General features: G+C 40.3%; 1 protein-coding gene across 3 annotated transcripts in view; it reads right to left on the bottom strand.

The window, feature by feature from the left end:
• sfi1 (SFI1 centrin binding protein) overlaps positions 1-17382 on the bottom strand; it is a 98076-nt gene extending 80694 nt beyond the window's left edge. The window contains exons 1-8 of one of the 3 annotated variants that reach the window (XM_055655970.1): positions 16858-17382; positions 15626-16070; positions 14006-14176; positions 9874-9945; positions 8757-8867; positions 6735-6829; positions 4005-4122; positions 2118-2220 (exon numbers count right to left, since the gene is read on the bottom strand). In XM_055655970.1, coding sequence (XP_055511945.1) covers positions 2118-2220; positions 4005-4122; positions 6735-6829; positions 8757-8867; positions 9874-9945; positions 14006-14176; positions 15626-15726 — 771 coding nt within the window. In that variant the 5' untranslated portion in view covers positions 15727-16070; positions 16858-17382. The remainder of the gene's footprint in view (positions 1-2117; positions 2221-4004; positions 4123-6734; positions 6830-8756; positions 8868-9873; positions 9946-14005; positions 14177-15625; positions 16071-16857) is intronic. The other 2 variants (XM_055655968.1, XM_055655969.1) reach the window with 2 other exon arrangements.

Genomic DNA, 17382 nt, shown 5'->3' with positions numbered 1-17382 from the left:
GGATGTCCCTATGAGGTCGAGATTGGCTGCCTCGCCCAGCCTAGGTGCCACATTTTCAGGGAGACATCCAGGGGAGATTTCAAGTGCTCTCTCGTAATTTTGTCCAGATGATAGGAGGGACCACCGGACCATCAGTTGCCCGAAAATCAGTGGTGGACCTGTATAAGCTAATCTCAGGCAGAACCTAAGAACTGGAAGCAGGAATAGCCACCACTCTGTACTTCTTCCATCATTCAATGAGAGCATGCATGCCTTTTTTATTCGGTACCACATTTTTGCATGAATCTTTTATATCCACAAATATATTGAATATACTCTGACTGAACCAAACATTTCTCGGTATAGAATTACAAAAACTCACTACAAAGAAATGGAAAATACAGGAATCTCTAAATCTAGAAACTAGTATGATGCACAACAGACAACGTTAAGGAGGGATGTGGGGGGGGGGTGCTGGTGAGGAAGAAATGTAAATAAAACAAACCAGTTAATACAAAGAAAAGCACCCCTATCTCACTTAAAGCTTCCAGAATGTTCCATACTGTATATCTGATAACACATTATTTGGCAAGTATCATCCAGCTGTTCTATGGACTGCAAATCAAAGCTCATGTCACAAACAAGGCTGCCATCTGCTGGCTAAAAACATTAATACAGAGTGTGTGAAGTAATACAACTCCGTCACTCATTGCCCTGTGGAGAGAAACCATTAAAATGGCTGAGGGATAAGAACTAAATCTTGGTCTCAATCACTGTTTAAATCTACGTTTATATAATTAAAAAAACAATCAACTTCTAGACAAAGCCACGAAGTTTTGATTCTATTTGATTGATTCCATTTTGATTTCATCTTTTCACCAATGCCCTGTGTCTTGCTGGGCATAGTTATGGAGGGTCATGTTGGCTTGTCACCTTGCCCGAGCTGGACATGCAAAATCAACAAGATTTCAAACAAGGATTCATGCTACAGATGATACAATTGAAAATTAAATAGGTTGCTGAAATGGTTAAACAAAGCATCCAGAGCTGTAAAATGCAGGTTAAAATTCAGACAACGCCAGACAGATCATGAGATTAGGTTTCAAGATAGAAGGACACCTCGATCTATTGAGAAAAGGGTGCTTATTTTCATGTGTCTGGCATCACTTGTCTGATGACAGTATCATGGAATATGGGTTGGATGACTTTTCAGGATGACAAAGTAGTATTTGGTCATGTAGAAATAAGAAACTGCAGCTGCTGGTTTACAAAAAAAGACACAAAGTGCTGTAGTAACTCGGCAGGTCAGGCAGCATCTCGGAGGGCATGGATAGGTGACATTTCGGGTCGGGGCCCTTCTGTCAGACTTGTATTACCTTGCCTGTGCATATTCAAGAGTCGAGAAAAAGTAAAATTCATGTTGAACTTTTAACCGGAGACAACATGACAAAGAAGCTTGGAAACTCAAATTTAAATATGCTCCCCAATACTAATGCATGAAAATGTACTTCAACCATTTTCTGCGTTGAAGCACTGTGTTTCAATAATATCAGGCAAGCAAATAAAATAAATGAATACTGTAGTTAGCAGTCATCAATCAATCTTTCTTATTAAAACGCTTTGCTTTGTAAACTAAGTAATATATTGGTATGACACCAATAAAGCTTTTAGTTTATAACTTTTTTAAGTTGCTAGTCCATAAATTTATTTCATGACACAAAATAAGAGATATATACCACATAAATTGCAGTTGGTGTGCTTTCACTGACCTTCAGGCAATTGATTATCAATCAATGTCTCCAGGATGAAAACTCCTGGAAAGTGAGCAACAACCAAAATAGGATTCTGTTACTCTCTGCTTACACTTACTGTCAAGGTTCATTTTATGAACACTGAATAAGATCTCAAGGCACCTTTGGAAACTACCATACAAAAGAGTTGGGAATAACATATATTGTACAAATGCCACACAACTGAGCAATTTTGAACCTTCAACATTGTATGTACGGGAGAAAAGTCAATAGATAATCATTGTGAACACATTGTGAACACAACGATGTCACGTATATAAAAATCAGAAACTTCAAAGTTACACGATGCAAATCATCAAAAGGTTAAATATTTGTGCTCATACCTACCCTGTGTTGCAAGGTTTCTGCCCAGTACTGCATTGCTAAGCCGTCCATTGCACGATTTCTTTCCTTCCTCACCAACTGTTTGGTCCAAATAGACCACACATTCCTAGCAAGAAACAGTACTTATTAACATGAGCTAATTCATTAATACCTGATTATTGATGGTTCATCATATATTGACAAAGATATATTAAATAGGATCTACTGAAAAAGTAGAGATCTGTGGAATAAAATAATCGATGGAACAATGGGGTAAAGAGCTCTAATTATGCAGAAGTAGCCTGGGGTAATGTTAATTCTGACAGACACTAAAAAATCCTCATCCAGCTTCTGTACTTACAGACTACACTGTACTAAAGCCCTTCTTGCCAAACTCTCCTTCCACTTTCCATGGACCAAATCACCCCCATTATCTGGAATTAAGTTTTCAAATGTTTTTTAGAAGAATAATCCCACCATTCCAATTCCCCACTGTTTCCACATATCACAACCACATTTTCTCCAATTATTTATTCAAACTACTTTTGAAGAATGCTACTGAATCTCAATAGACCAATACATTCCAAATACAAATCACTTGTGGCATTAACAATTTCCATACCTATTTCCATTTGCTCCCATCTGAGTCTAGATTCACAACCCTCTAAAAACATTGCATTTGTCCAACTCTGGTCATATACTTTTGCAAATTTAGTTTACAACTGGCCACTATGACCAGTTGGCTCAACCACAAAATTGTGAAATTCCCTCTGTTAACTTCTCTGCCTCTTTTCTGTTAATAAGTTGACTTAAAAATGCAATTTGGCTATGTGTCGGCTACCTGCACCTCATCTCTTCTTAGACACAAACGCAGCGGGACAGGCAGCATCTCTGGAGAGAAGGAATGGGTGACGTTTTGGGTCGAGACTCTTCTTCAGACTCCACCTCTTCTTTGTCTTTGTCACTTTTTGTCTGATATAGCTTCTGCAAATATCTTGCGATATTTTACTACACTAAAAACATTATACAAATGCTGTTGAAAACAATAAATTATCCAGAAAAAAAATCAATATAAAAAAGAAAATCGATTGGACTGAAATGTAAGCAGTGTGAGCAATATTGAAATCACAATATTGTTTTAAGGAAAAAGTACAGACCGAGAATCTCCTGAATAGTGCAATAATACTGCCAAATTTATAGACACAATGAACTGCAGATGATGGTTTATTAAAAAAAAAGGACACAAAGTGCTGCAGTAACTCAGTGGGTCAGGCAGCATCTCTAGAGGACATGGATAGGCTACGTTTAAGAAGGATCCCGACACGAGCCGTCACCCATTCATGTTCTCCAAAGACGCTGCCCCATCCACTTTGTATCTTTTGTACTGCAAAGATTGCTATTTTTCAGAAGAAACTATTAAAACTAAACAATGTGCCAGTGATTTGGTTCCAGTAACAGATGTTGATGGTGACACAGGAGATCGCAGATGCTGGAATAAGTAAAATACAAAGTACTGGAGCAACTCAGCAAGCCAGGCAGCATACATTTCGGATAAAGGACCCTTCTTCAGACTAATGGAATAGAGCAGAAAAAGCAGATAAAGAGTGATGAGGAGTGGGGATGGGGCAAGAAATGACATGTAATTAATAGATTCAGGTGTGACAGGTAATTGGCAGATGGTGAGAAATAGTTACAGAGGCTGACAATGAAATTGAGAGAAAAATGTGGTGAAATTTGATAAGGAAGATCAGTGAAAGTGAAAAATGGGGAATGAAAAAATGGAGAGTGACGGATGCTGATGCATTTGACCTGGTCTCAAGTATCTGAAGATTTTGACACAAGGTTCCCAAACAGTTCTGTTTTTTTTGTAACAGCCAGAATAAAAGTAATTAAAAAGCAGTTTACACTCACCGAGTTATAGTTTTTATATGGAAGACTTTCGCCTCAATCTGCATCAAATGTTTGGTATTGCGAATTTTTATGTACAAGGACCAGTGGGTCCAGATCATATGCAACGTCTGTAAATGAGCTGAAGAAAATAGAAATGAAGGTGATCAAATGCAACCAGAATAAATACAGCTAACATGACATGATGTAAGTTTCATGTAAGTGATACATCATTTAGGTACAGCCAGTAGTATTAGGTGGTGACAATATTACCGCAACAACCTCAATTTGGATCAAGTTGCTCCTTGTGCAAAGAACACAACTTACTTCAAACTCACTGGTGGAACACAAAAAGTGACCACTGTGGAAATGGAACTACTGAAGGAGTTCATCAATTGGTTAATTTTATGACGGTAGACACAAAATGCTGGAGTAATTCTGTGGAACAGGCAGCATCTCTGGAGAGAAGGAATGGGTGACTTTTTGGCTCATGCCCCTTGTTCAGACTGATCTATTAATTTGATGAACACACTAGTTAAAAATAAATGTGACATTGCAACTTTTTGTCCCAATAGTCTTTTTCCTTACATTTCAGTTAGTGCCTACTGAATGGTCTTGGTTGAGTAAATAAAGAAACTGGCAGGAGAGTTGGTAGCCAGCAGCGTAATGAGAATTTATTTCTAATCTACTGTCTTAAAGAATGGCAAAAGCATATTCTACAGGAAAATGAATATAAATAGGCCCATGAGACAAGAGCAGGGAAATGAGCACTAGGACATGTATAGATTGATAGGAAAAGAGTAGAAGGCCAAATAAGAAAGCATTTTCAAAGAGTCAACACAAGCATAATGGTTAAAAAATATGATTGTATATGTATAGCAATGCTTATTAAAGAACAGTAAACAAAAGAAATTAGATTACACAAATTGGTATCAACTAAAAGAGTGTGTGAAAGATTGTTAATGACAGCTAATCTTTCTGCAGTTGTAAATAGAAAAGATAGGCAGTCAAAATACAGCTTGTTTAAAAGAAAAACCTCCCAGCAATAATTTATTTTGACCCCATTTTTATTCAAATTAAAATTTTAAATTACTGCTTTTCTTGTTTTGCCTTTGGTTAGCTTTTTTAAGGTCTTAGCATTGTTTTTTTGCTTGCTACGGCTTTTCCCTGCAGACAATCAGTATGGATTGCCAAGAACACATTTTCATCATTGACCATCAGCACAGGGGTACCTCCTATGAGGTCAGTCTACTGCTTTATTCTCTCTTCTCTCTCTCTCTCTCTCTCTCTCTCTCTATAACAACAACTGTGTAGGCAGACACAGCTCCAACAACATCTTTAAATTTGGCCTTGATAACATCGTTGTTGGACAAATAACATGTAACAACAAAACAGATTACAGGAGGGAAATCAATAAACAGCTTCAAATTCCTGGATATACACATCACTCATGATCTGTCCTCAGCCAGCACCTTGACGCAATCAGCTCATCAATGCCTCTAATTCTGCAGAAGTTTAAGGAGATTCAGCAAATCGCCAAATATTACAGTATATCGATCTTCTACAAAAGTATAGAGGAGAGCACATTGAATGGTTTGATTCAGAAATTCAAACACTCAAAAATGAAGGAGGCTGCAGAATGTGGTGGACATTTCCCAGGTTCTGACCACAGGATCTGACCTTCCCACAATCGAAGGGATCTACAGGATGCGCTGCCTCAAGAAGGCAGCTAATATATTATATCTATACCATCCTGGGTACAATCTCATCTCGCTGTTACCATCAAGACGAAGGTACAGGAGCCCAAGAATCATTACCTCCGGGTTCAGGATTAGCTCTTCTTCCCATCGATCACCAGGCTCTCGAAACTCTGCACAACCCTAACCACAGCCCTACTTCAACAACAAATTACTACAGTCCTTGCACTGTCATGATTGCTCTATATTCTTTGGTCTATGCACCATCATGGTCTAGTTCACTTCAAATAACTGATATTTTTTCTATATTTATTATTGTTGTTGCTGCATCTCATGTGCCTGTAACAGGTAAGAATTTCATTGTTCAGGTTTATATCTGGTGCATATATCAAATAAATACTTTTTTATGATTAACAATTTATATTTTATCCAACATTGAAAGTGGTTAACTGGTAGAAATTAACACATTTATATCTGTGAAAGAATTGTGAAGCATATTTAGAATTAAATGAACAACTTTAACTTTCTACAATAAGATGAGGTCATTTCCTGTGTTAATACATCTCTTCACAAGCCATTCAATAAATTTCAATGAAGACGACAGGGAAATCCTGTTTTTAGTAAGTTAATTGCAGACCAGGGCAACTTGAAAATCATCATCTAGTTTGCTATTGAGATACTCTTATTGCAGAAATAACAATACAACATGAGAATCACCATTATTTAAACAGAAAACTACAGTATATTATTCCATTAAAGCATGCTTTTAACAGGCATATCTTGTCATGTATACCAATCACTGCAAGTTAACATAACTCAAGAAAATGAAGAGCTACCTGACAAGAGATTGGAGATTGGAATAAAAACTGCTGTAAATACTGTTTCTGTCTCAAGCTCCCTTTTGACTTGCTATTTCCCAAATGTTCTACTTTTATTTCGAAATACCAGAAAATTATTTTTTTGCTTTACAATTCAGACTAAAATAGTCTAAATTCCCTTCACATTATTTTGCCTCTAAAATGGGTTAACATCCACTGTCAGCAACTCAACCTCATACCATGTGAAGCTGCAATCCTATACTTTGATTTCTTCTTCTGTTGTTGAAGAATGTACTTCTGCCACGCTCTCCATGTCTGATTGTACATGTAATACCTGGCATGGATGAAAATTAGGTAGATTTAAGTAGGAGATTGTCATTCAAAGGCTTTCTACATTAGATTACAAAGGGCAGGAATAAATGTTTAAGAAGGAACTGCAGATGCTGGAAAATCGAAGGTAGACAAAAATGCTGGAGAAGCTCAGTGGGTGAGGCAGCATCTATGGAGCGAAGGAAATAGGCGACGTTTCGGGTCGAGACCCTTCTTCAGCCATAAATGTGGAATAAATGTGTCATTTTCAAACTGGCATGTTGTAACCTTAGGGACTAAGGGGCCTTGGTCCTCAAGGCAGTCAAATATATAGTGGTCAGCCCTTTTTCTTCCATTGTTAAATTCTTTGGAAATAGGTAGGGAACACATCTTATTCAATTCTGTTTCTTAAGTTATGAGTTTCATGAGAGATTTGCTGCTGGCAGCCTCAATAATTCTGGGCCAATAGCATAAGATAGGACATCTGAATTTATTTCATTTTTGATCAACAGCTAGGAAAGGCTGCTGGAAAGTACAAGCATGAGACAAGAAGATCTAGTATGGCTGTGATCATTCCATTGTCCAAGCAATTTGTTCAATTTCAAACTGGGCTTGCAAATGGGATAGCAACACCTGGAAGAATTAGCCAAACACCCTACGCATTATGTGGAACTGCACCTTTGGACCTCTACAAAAGAGATGAGCGAAAACTCAAAAAGAAATCAACAAAATAAAGAGGTGAAGCAATCATTTTCAATCATTGCTCACTTTGCACAAATTGATTAAACTCACATATCAAGGGAACTGGTACTCCAGTTTTAAATAGTTTTAAATATACGTCTATAGTTAGACATTCTCAGAGGACAGCAATTAAGGTTTGTAATTGTAATCAGCTACAGTTCCTATTCTCTTTCTAGCTAAAGAGTGATGCACCCGTTACGATTAGCAATATTGCAGACACCTTTCTGGATGAAATATAGCAACATAGAAGGATGCACCCTAACCTGTGACACAAGTAAGTGGCGACGCTGGTGAACGGCTGTGGCTCGCCTGCAGTCCGTTTGTCTTTACTTTTTTGTGTTGTTTTTTTTTTTTGTTTTGTCTAGTTACGTTTTTGGTTTTTAGGTTGTGTTTATGTGGGGGTGGGGGGTTGAAACGGGGCGCTGTCTCTCCCTTCGGGGGAATGCAACTTTTTTGTCGTATCCCCCTTCTCTGCCTCCGTCTGCGCTGAGGCCTAATGGTGGAGCTGGCAACCTCGAGACTCCAGAGGCAGCCAGTCAGGACTCACCCTGAGCTCGATCCCGTGAGGGCGGCCCAGCTCAAGGCTGGAACTGCGCTCCCGTGAGGGGCTGTGACGCTCCCGTGAGGGCGGCCTGGCGCGGGGCTGAGACTCTCCCGTGAGGGGCTGTGGCGCTCCCGTCGGGGCGGCCCAGCTCGAGGTGGAACGGCGCTCCCGTCGGAGTGGCCCAGCCGGAGGTGGAACGGCACTCACGTGAGGGCGATCCGGCTCGGGGCTGGAACGGTGCTCCGGTGGCTGGGACGGCGTTCTGGCGGCGGTGACCTGAGTCCTGGGTTCCGCTGGACTGGAGGGCGGCAGCTTCAACCACCCCAGGCCGCGGTGTTTGAGCCGGCCCGTTTGCGGGGTTCGGTGAGCCGCGGGACTGTTTGTACCATCGCCCGGTGGCGAATCGCCTCAGCGCAGAGGGAGAAGAGGAGGGAAGAGACGGCAGCCCTAAGATTTTTGCCTCCACCACAGTGAGGAGGTGCTTGGAGGATACACTGTGGTGGATGTTAATTTGTGTTTATTGTTGTTTATTATTGTATGATTGTATGTATGACTGCAGGCACGAAATTTCGTTCAGACCGTAAGGTCTGAATGACAATAAAGGTATTCAATTCAATTCAATTCAATTCAATTCAAGTACAGCAAAGAAAAGTAAAAGAACTCATACCTGCAATGACAATCTGCTCGAACCGTCAGCTTCCATTCAATTCGTGCACACCACCACTGTTCCTTCCATTCATTAAATACTTTATTCAGCAATGCACAACGATAATGGGATCTGACAAAAGGAAAAGGTGGCATCACTTAAATTTCATTCTGAAAATGTTCATTAAATAACTAAATAACAATTTTACAGCACAGATACAATACAGTCGTTCCCTGATGTACGTAAGGATTATGTCCTGTAAACACAAAATGCTCGAGAAACTGGGAAGGGTGAGGGAATGGAGAGAGAGGGAAAGAAAGGGCTATTTGGAGTTAGAAAAGTCAATGTTCATACCGCTGGGGTGTAAGCTAACCAAGCGAAATATGAGGTGCTGTTCCACCAATTTGCACTGGGCCTCACTCTGACAATGGAGGAGGACCAGGACAGAAAGGTCAGATTGGGGATGGGAGGGGGAGTTGAAGTGGTGAGCAACCGGGAGATCAGGTAGGTTAAGGCGGACTGAGCGGAGGTGTTCAGCGAAACGATCGCCGAGCCTGCGCTTGGTCTTGCCGATGTACAGAAGTTGACACCTGGAACAGCGGATACAGTAGATGAGGTTGGAGGAGGTGCAAGTGAACACCTCCACTCAGTCCGCCTTAACCAACCTGATCTCCCGATTGCTCAGCACTTCAAATCAGGGAGTTGAAGTCAGGGAGTGCCTGTGTAGCCCATTTGGCCTGAATTGAATTTCTATATTGCCATCTATTAAAGATCTTTCAAATTTTGTTGTGATAGTACCTGCCTCCACTAACGCCTCTGGCAGCTTGTTCAACCTGTGCCCTCTCGTTATGGACTCTCCTGCCCAGGGGCAAAGATTTTGACTATCCATCCTCATAATTTTATAAACCTTCGTAAGGTCACCCTTCAGCCTTCTATGTTCCATTGAGAATAAACCCAGTCTATCCAATCCAATCCAAATATTTTCACCATGGAAATTGAGGCTTTCAATCATCTCCACTTCTATACCATTGATGCAGACTGGAGCATGTACTCCACCCAGCTTCCTGAAGTGCCCTGGAAATCTTTATACACTTTTCATCTGTCTAAACAAATTAAAGGAAAGCAAATAGAATCTTACCTGGCTTTGGATGGAAGGACTCTGCCAAATGCCTCACACATCCATAAGTGCAGAAACTTCCTCGCAAGGTGCCTGGGAAGACAGGGCTGCATTGTAATTTGATATTATTTCTTTTTTGGTTCAAACACATTAAATCCTTATATCAGACAAAATATTGATGATTATCATCACTTGACTCATTACCTGTAGCACTGTCTGAAAACGAGTTTTAAATTTTATCTCAAAAATTAAACCAATAGGTTTTACCCTCACTCAAAAACTGCAATTTCTTCCAACTCTCCTTGGCGAGACTGCAGTAGTAAATGTAATTATTTGGTATATTTTATTAAGTCATTCTTAAAAGATAACAATGCACACCACATTTGAAGCAAGCTTCATGTAACCTCCTGCATTCATCAACTGTCTGTGGCCAGTAGAAGCAAATCAAACACTACAATTAATGTCTACAATTCATAGATGACATATAATGTATTTAGACTGAGAATGTAACTTGAGGGCCTGAGCTACAAGGATAGGTTGGGCAGGCTATGATTTTATTTCTTCGAGCACAGAAGGCTGATCTTATGGAGGTGTATAAGATCCTCATGAGAATTAACAGGGTGAATGCACAATCTTTTCCCCAGAGTAGGGGAATCAAAATCCAGAGGACATACATTTAAGGTGAGAAGGGAAAGATTTAACCTGAGGGGCAACTTTTTTCACAGAGAGTGTGTATCTAGGTTAACCTTTCTAATTTCATGCTGCATTCTATGTACAAGGGCACTAAGCTCCCTTTGTATGGCAACATTTTGTTCATTGCTTTTTTAACAATATTTTGCTTTTCTAATCTTTCGAGAAGTGTGCAACATTACAATGTCGTCCATCTGCCAATGTTTTGTCTGCTTAATAAGCCTATCCTTTGTAAACTGCAAAAAAAACTTACAATCACAGTGCCCTCCATAATGTTTGGGACAAAGACCCATAATTTATTTATTTGCCTCTGTACTCCACAATTTGAGACTTGTAATAGAAAAAAATCACATGTGGTTAAAGAGGACATTTTCAGATTTTAACAAAGGCCATTTTTATACATTTTGGTTTCACCATGTAGAAATTACAGCAGTCCCCCCATTACTATGTATTACAAATACATAGTCCCCCCATTACTGGGCATCATAAAGTTTGGGATACAGCAATGTCATGTAAATGAAAGTAGTCATGTTTAGTATTTTGTTGCATATCCTTTGCATGCAATGACTGCTTTAAGTTTGTGATTCATGGACATCACTAGTTGCTGGGTGTCCTCTCTGGTGATGCTCTACCAGGCCTGTATTACAGCCAACTTTAGTTTGTGCTTGTTTTGGGAGCTAGTCCCCTTCTGTTTTCTCTTCAGCATATAAAAAGGCATGCTCAATTGAGTTCAGATCAGCTTTGCCACTCAATAATTGACCATTTTTCAGCTTTAAAAAATTCCTTTGTTGCTTTAGCAGTATGTTTGGGATCATTGTCTTACTGTAGAATGAACCGTCGGCCAATGAGTTTTGAGGCATTTGTTTGAACTTGAGCAGATAGGATGTGTCTATACACATCAGAATTCATTATGCTACCACCCTCAGCAGTTGTATCATCAATGAAGATAAGTGAGCCAGTATCTTCAGCAGCCATACATGCCCAGGCCATAGCACCCCCACCATCGTCTTTCTCCTGAAGAGTGTTTCTGATATGTCGGACAGGTGTTTGGGGGGGTTTTCTTTATTATAGAGAGAATTCTTCTGTCATAAGCTGTTTTGCGAAAACCGTCTAGCAGTACGACAGATGCGCGCCAAATGCTCTTGAGGGCCCTGCTTCTTTTGGGAGCCATTTGCGATGTCGTTCGTACTTAGTCCGATCTCCATGGCAAGGATTTTCCCAGTGAAAATCAAAGATACCATGGTGACAATTTTTCAAAACTACGCGCACTTTATACCCGGGTGGTAACATGGTGCGGCGCTCAAATGACTCGCAAATGGCGCATGGTTATGGACGTTGATGCACGGTGACGCATAATAAATTAGCATAGGCAATGTTCGTGCATCATCGTGCGTAACCATGTGTCACCACGCACTGCACGTACGGCGTCAGTACGTCTGCGTACGCCATCAGTACGTCAGCGTGCGCAAGGGATACGTCATGCAGGTGGCGCGCGAGGATTTTGAGCACTGCAAAATCCTGGGGTGCCGCGCGTTACCGCGCGTCACTGCATACACCACCACACCTCACCACGCTCCAACCAATTTTTAGGATGTCGCGTAAATGACGCACAAATGATGACCAAGCGGGACAAGCCCTTCACCGGTGCTCTCTTTCCTCTTACTGAAGTTCCAAACAGTTGATTTTGGTAAGCTTAAGGTTTGGCTGATGTCTTTAACAGTTTTATTCTTGTTACTCAGTCTCATTATGGCTTCTTTGCCTTTCATTGGCACAACTTTGGTCCTCAATGTGAGAAACAGCTATAAAAGTTTCCAAAGGTGATGGAAAGAATGGAGGAAAGCTGGGTATTGAAAGCTCTCTTATACCTGCATTCAGGAGGCAATTAAACACACCTGAGCAATTACAAATGCCTGTGAAGCCATGTGTCGCAAACATTATGGTGCCCTGAAATGGGGGAACTATGTATAAACGCCGTTGTAATTTCAACATGGTGAAACCAATATGTATAAAAATGGCCTTTAATAAAATCTGACAATGTGCACATTAACCACATGTGATTTTTTTCTATTACAAATCTCAAACTTTGGAGTACAGAGGCAAATAATTAAATTATGGGTTTTTGCCCCCCAAAATTATGGAGGGCACTGTATTTTTAACAGTATTAATTTTCAAGAATGTCCTGCTTCTTCAGTCAATTCTCAATCTGACGTGTTATTTACTATCGGGTACTATACATATCAAACTGTCATCTACTTTTTATTTTGACCTCTGCAACATTTTTCTTTTCTTTTCTCTTATATTTATGGCCTTGAATTGTCAGAGTGTCTCTTCATTCTGAGAAATAAAGAGGAAGAAGATTGGACTTTTTTGCCTTCCATCGCAGTGAGGAATGTGGGGAATCCGCTGTTGTGGATGCTTATGTAAACTTTTATGTATTTGTGTGTCTTGTTGCTTTTCTTTTCATATGGCTGTATGGTAATTCACATATCACTGTACCTTAATTGGTACATGTGACAATAAAAGACCTTTGAAACCTTTGAATATTAAGAATCGTAGGAAATTGGCAGAACAATCCAAATGGCCTCCTCCTGTCCAATTCTGGACTCCCCACATCTCCGAGTTCTCTTTGTGAATTCATACCAACTCCATTCAAACATGGTTAACATCTTAATTAGCTCAGCCCTTAGCTCTTCTGGAGTCTATCTGAACAGTAGTAGTTCTTGCTGAGGATCTGGCTTTACACCGCTTTATAATAAAATTAAATAATCCAATATATTCAATAATTGAAATATATACAAGGTGTAGCGGATGTATTGGATTAATAAGAACTTAATAACAGATGCCGACATATTGCAAATGGTGGATGTCAGCACAAAGGGTCCATTACTTCCTGCTTGGTTTCTCCCTTTTCTTTAACTATTGTATTATATTTGTAATTTACCAATCTGCTACAACCTTTCCAGAATCCAAAGAACACCCTTAGATGGAGGTAATTAAATCCAGGGGAGTTTAGTCACTTCCCCGTCATAAAATATTACCACGTGATTTTAAAGGGAGCATGGGAAACAGCCCTAGTGAGCTTGAAGGGAGGCTGGATAACCTAATAATCACCATCTCTTTAGGATGTGGGAGGAAACTAGAGCACCTAAGAGAAACATGGTCACGGAGAGTATGTGCAAACTGCAAAAAAGACAGCACAGGTTAGAATTGAATGCAAGTCATTAGAGCTGTGAGGCAGCTGCACTACAAGTAGCGCCACTGTACTGCACTATCTTAATATTTTATCCCAACACTTCATAACATCCTCCCGTCTCTGTCACCATGCCCATGGAAAGGAAGATTTGAAAGTTATCAATGATTCCTTAGCTTCAGCCCTAACATTTATCATCAACCCAGGTTGATTCCTAAATGGACTTCATGAGTGAAATAGCAGCATTTTAAGTGCACAATGCAACTAATTTACCTGATGCGAAGTTCCTTTAATCGCCCACCTCTGTTCCAATTATAATTCACTCTATACGGAATGAAGCTTTTTTTTACATGATGTACATTATACCCATCATGCTTTTTGGAATGTTCCTGCGAGGTACTTCTAGGAAGCTGGGTCTCCGCCATTAGGCCCGCTGTCACATTACTGGGGAAAGGAAAAAAATAGATGAACGTCTACCCTTACAGGAAAGATGTAACTTCACACCTAATACCCGGTAGTATGATAAATAATGAATAAGAAGCCGAATGGCATCCTTTAACTAATTTCTTCACTAAGAAACTTATCATCACTAATCACCCCGACGTGTTTAATGCAAATACAGTAATTTGCACTAATATCACTAACGCTTACACGCCAAAATAGCCACACTTATAATTAGCAAACGCAATGGACTCAATGAAATCCTCCGCCATAAATTTTCACAACTAACTTCCATTTTTTTCATCATGAATCATTTCATTTATGTTTTCAGATAGACCAGCTGAGACTAGAAATTAATTATGCATGGAATCAAAGGCATTAGTTGTACTAAATCAAACAATGGTTTAGCACACAGCACACCAATATCCCATGCCATTATTTTTCATTCTAAGTATGGCCACCTTGTGGCAAAATTCTACTTAGCACCTTCAGCCATTTAATCTAATCCTGATTATAATGCTACCAACCTGTTGATTTGGTAATTGTTTATGCCAATAAATAAAGATTTGAGGGAGGCTGGATATAATGGCTTTTAGTTTAGTTTAGAGATACGTGGTGGAAACAGGCCCGTTAGCCCAGAGTCTCAGCTGACTGTTAATCAATGATCACCTATACACTAGTTCTGCCATAAATTGTATACACAATTTATAGAAGCCAATTAAGCTGCAAACATTTGGAATGTGGGAGGAAACCTAAACATCTGGAGAAAGCCCACATGGTCACAAGGAGGATATACTAACTCCATGCAGGCAGTACCCATAGTCACGATTGAGCCTGGGTCTCTGGCGCTGTAAGGCAGCAATGTCATCGCTGCGCCACTGTAACCCATATTGGGTCATCCTAATATTTAATTACAATGAACATAATGGAGAGCAGCTGGAGAAACTCATTGGAGAGAAATGAACAGTCAATTTCAGGTAGACAAAAAATGCTGGAGTAACACAGCGGGTGAAGCAGCATCTATGGAGGAAGGAATGGGCGACGTTTCGGGTCGACACCCTTGTTCAGGAATGGGCGACGTTTCGGGTTGAGACCCTTCTTCAAGACTGAATGAGTAGAAGGGATACAGCCAGTGGAGAGAGGTAGGGAGAGGGATGGTGCAAGATGTCACAAGCAATAGGTGGATGCAGGTGAGGGGGGGGATGAATGGCAGATAATGTGGTCGAAGAGTCAGAAATCAGTGGAAGTCGCAGATGGAGAGCAATGAGAAAGAGTTTCACAGAACTCCTGGCAAAGAGAGAAGGAAATGGTCATGGAAAGCATACCTTGAAGAGGCTTCCCAGCGGAGCAGTAAATTAGAGACACAGATTAGAATCTGTAGCCATAAAATGAGAGAAGCTGGAGGAACACAATCATTTTTTTCTAAACTTAACTATTTGTTTCCAAACTTACCTTTGAGCTTTTTTTGAGAAATTAAAATTCCTCTTCTGTAGGTTCTTTTTAATTGGGGGCTTTGTAGGATTTAAAGCAGTTCTATTTAGTTTTGGATCCATTTGCAAATGCAAGTGAAATTAGCGCTGAAGTTAACACCAACTGTTCTTGAATAAAATTTGTGAATACGATTCTTTAAAATAACAAAAAAAATGGATTTACCAAACAGTCCTCACAATCAAATTCAACAGTTCACATGATCATTCAAAAGCCATGTGACTGATCATTATATATTCTTCAAAGAAACAGTATTAATGATGTCCCAGTTCGAGATAGCTGACAGCGTTCAACAGACGTGAATGTTGAGAGAGATTAAACAAATGTAAATATTCAGGAGAGTAATTCATCTGTCATTCACATGCTGCTTGTCCAGCAGGTCACTAAGTTCTCAATGCTCACTGGGTATCTGTATAAAACAAAAACAATTATAAAGAGTCCTATATGTCCAAAATATGTTATTATAGTATTAAACTTTAAGATATTCAATATGATCATGGCCATTCAATATGATCATGGCTGATCATCCAACTCAGTATCCTGTACCTGCCTTCTCTCCATACCCCCTGATCCCATTAGATGTGGCCCTTGTGGCTAAAGAGATCAAGGGGTATGGAGAGAAGGCAGGTACAGGATACTGAGTTGGATGATCAGCCATGATCATATTGAATGGCGGTGCAGGCTCGAAGGGCCGAATGGCCTACTCCTGCACCTATTTTCTATGTTTCTATCGATCTCAATGTCTAAATTGTTTCCTCAAGGAATGAATTTATGTAACAGAAACACTAATGTCATGTTGATGTAATGTAAAAATTGCAAATAAAGATGTTGCTTATGCTGAGAATGGTGACGTAATATTACTGTATATATTATGAATAAAGTATTAGAGGGGAAAAGATTAATCACACTTTTACTCAAGGACGAGACATTACCATGACAACAATAATCTTCAGGCTCTTATCACTCCAAACATTTACGCAGAAAGACAACATCCCTTTTTGAAGTTGGTTCAAACGGTGTTTGTGTACAGTAATTCAGATTCTATTGTTGGTTTAATAAGCCAAAACGCTTATGAAATTGTAACTTGAGAGCTAGGATCACCATAGCATGCAATTAACGCTTCTACATTAAATGCAGTTATAACACACTCCGATTTGGCCCGCTAAACCCGAGTGACACTTAGCGAGTGACATTACCTCTAAACTTCAACGTTTGGATCAATGGGTGGGCTTAGCCGTCACGCCTCCACATCTGTAGACCTGCCCATGCCGGTACCGGCATAGATGCTGCTGCATAATCTCCAGCATTTTTGTGTACCGGCCGATCAGGTCCGTGGCTACTACAGGCCGTACAGAAAGAAACAAACTGCACCTCTCACCCTAGTCCGCTGCCCCCGGGCCGACGCAAACACAAAACTGTCGAGCAAACAGAACATGCTCAACGTGAGCGATTGTGTACATCTCACTATGAACTGGTCGGTGCTCTCTCACTGTCGGCAGTAAACTTATGTTTTCTAGTGATCCGCGCCATTTCTCCCGCCCGCGGACTCAACTCCCAGCCTGCATCACCCGCTTGCATCACCATGGCAACCACAGCCACCGGGTGGCGAGAGTGGCCCAACCAGTCCCTGCATGGGCCGAGCGGCCGTCCTTGTCGGTTTGGAACAGTCCGGGCGTTTGATGTATTTTTTCTTTCAAGAGTAAAAATATTAAAGTAAATGC

Source organism: Leucoraja erinacea, chromosome 25, assembly GCF_028641065.1.
Source record: "Leucoraja erinacea ecotype New England chromosome 25, Leri_hhj_1, whole genome shotgun sequence".
Classification (NCBI taxonomy): Eukaryota; Metazoa; Chordata; class Chondrichthyes; order Rajiformes; family Rajidae; genus Leucoraja; species Leucoraja erinaceus.
Note: the sequence above shows the minus strand (reverse complement) of the source record. Positions and strands in the feature narration are given on the sequence as shown.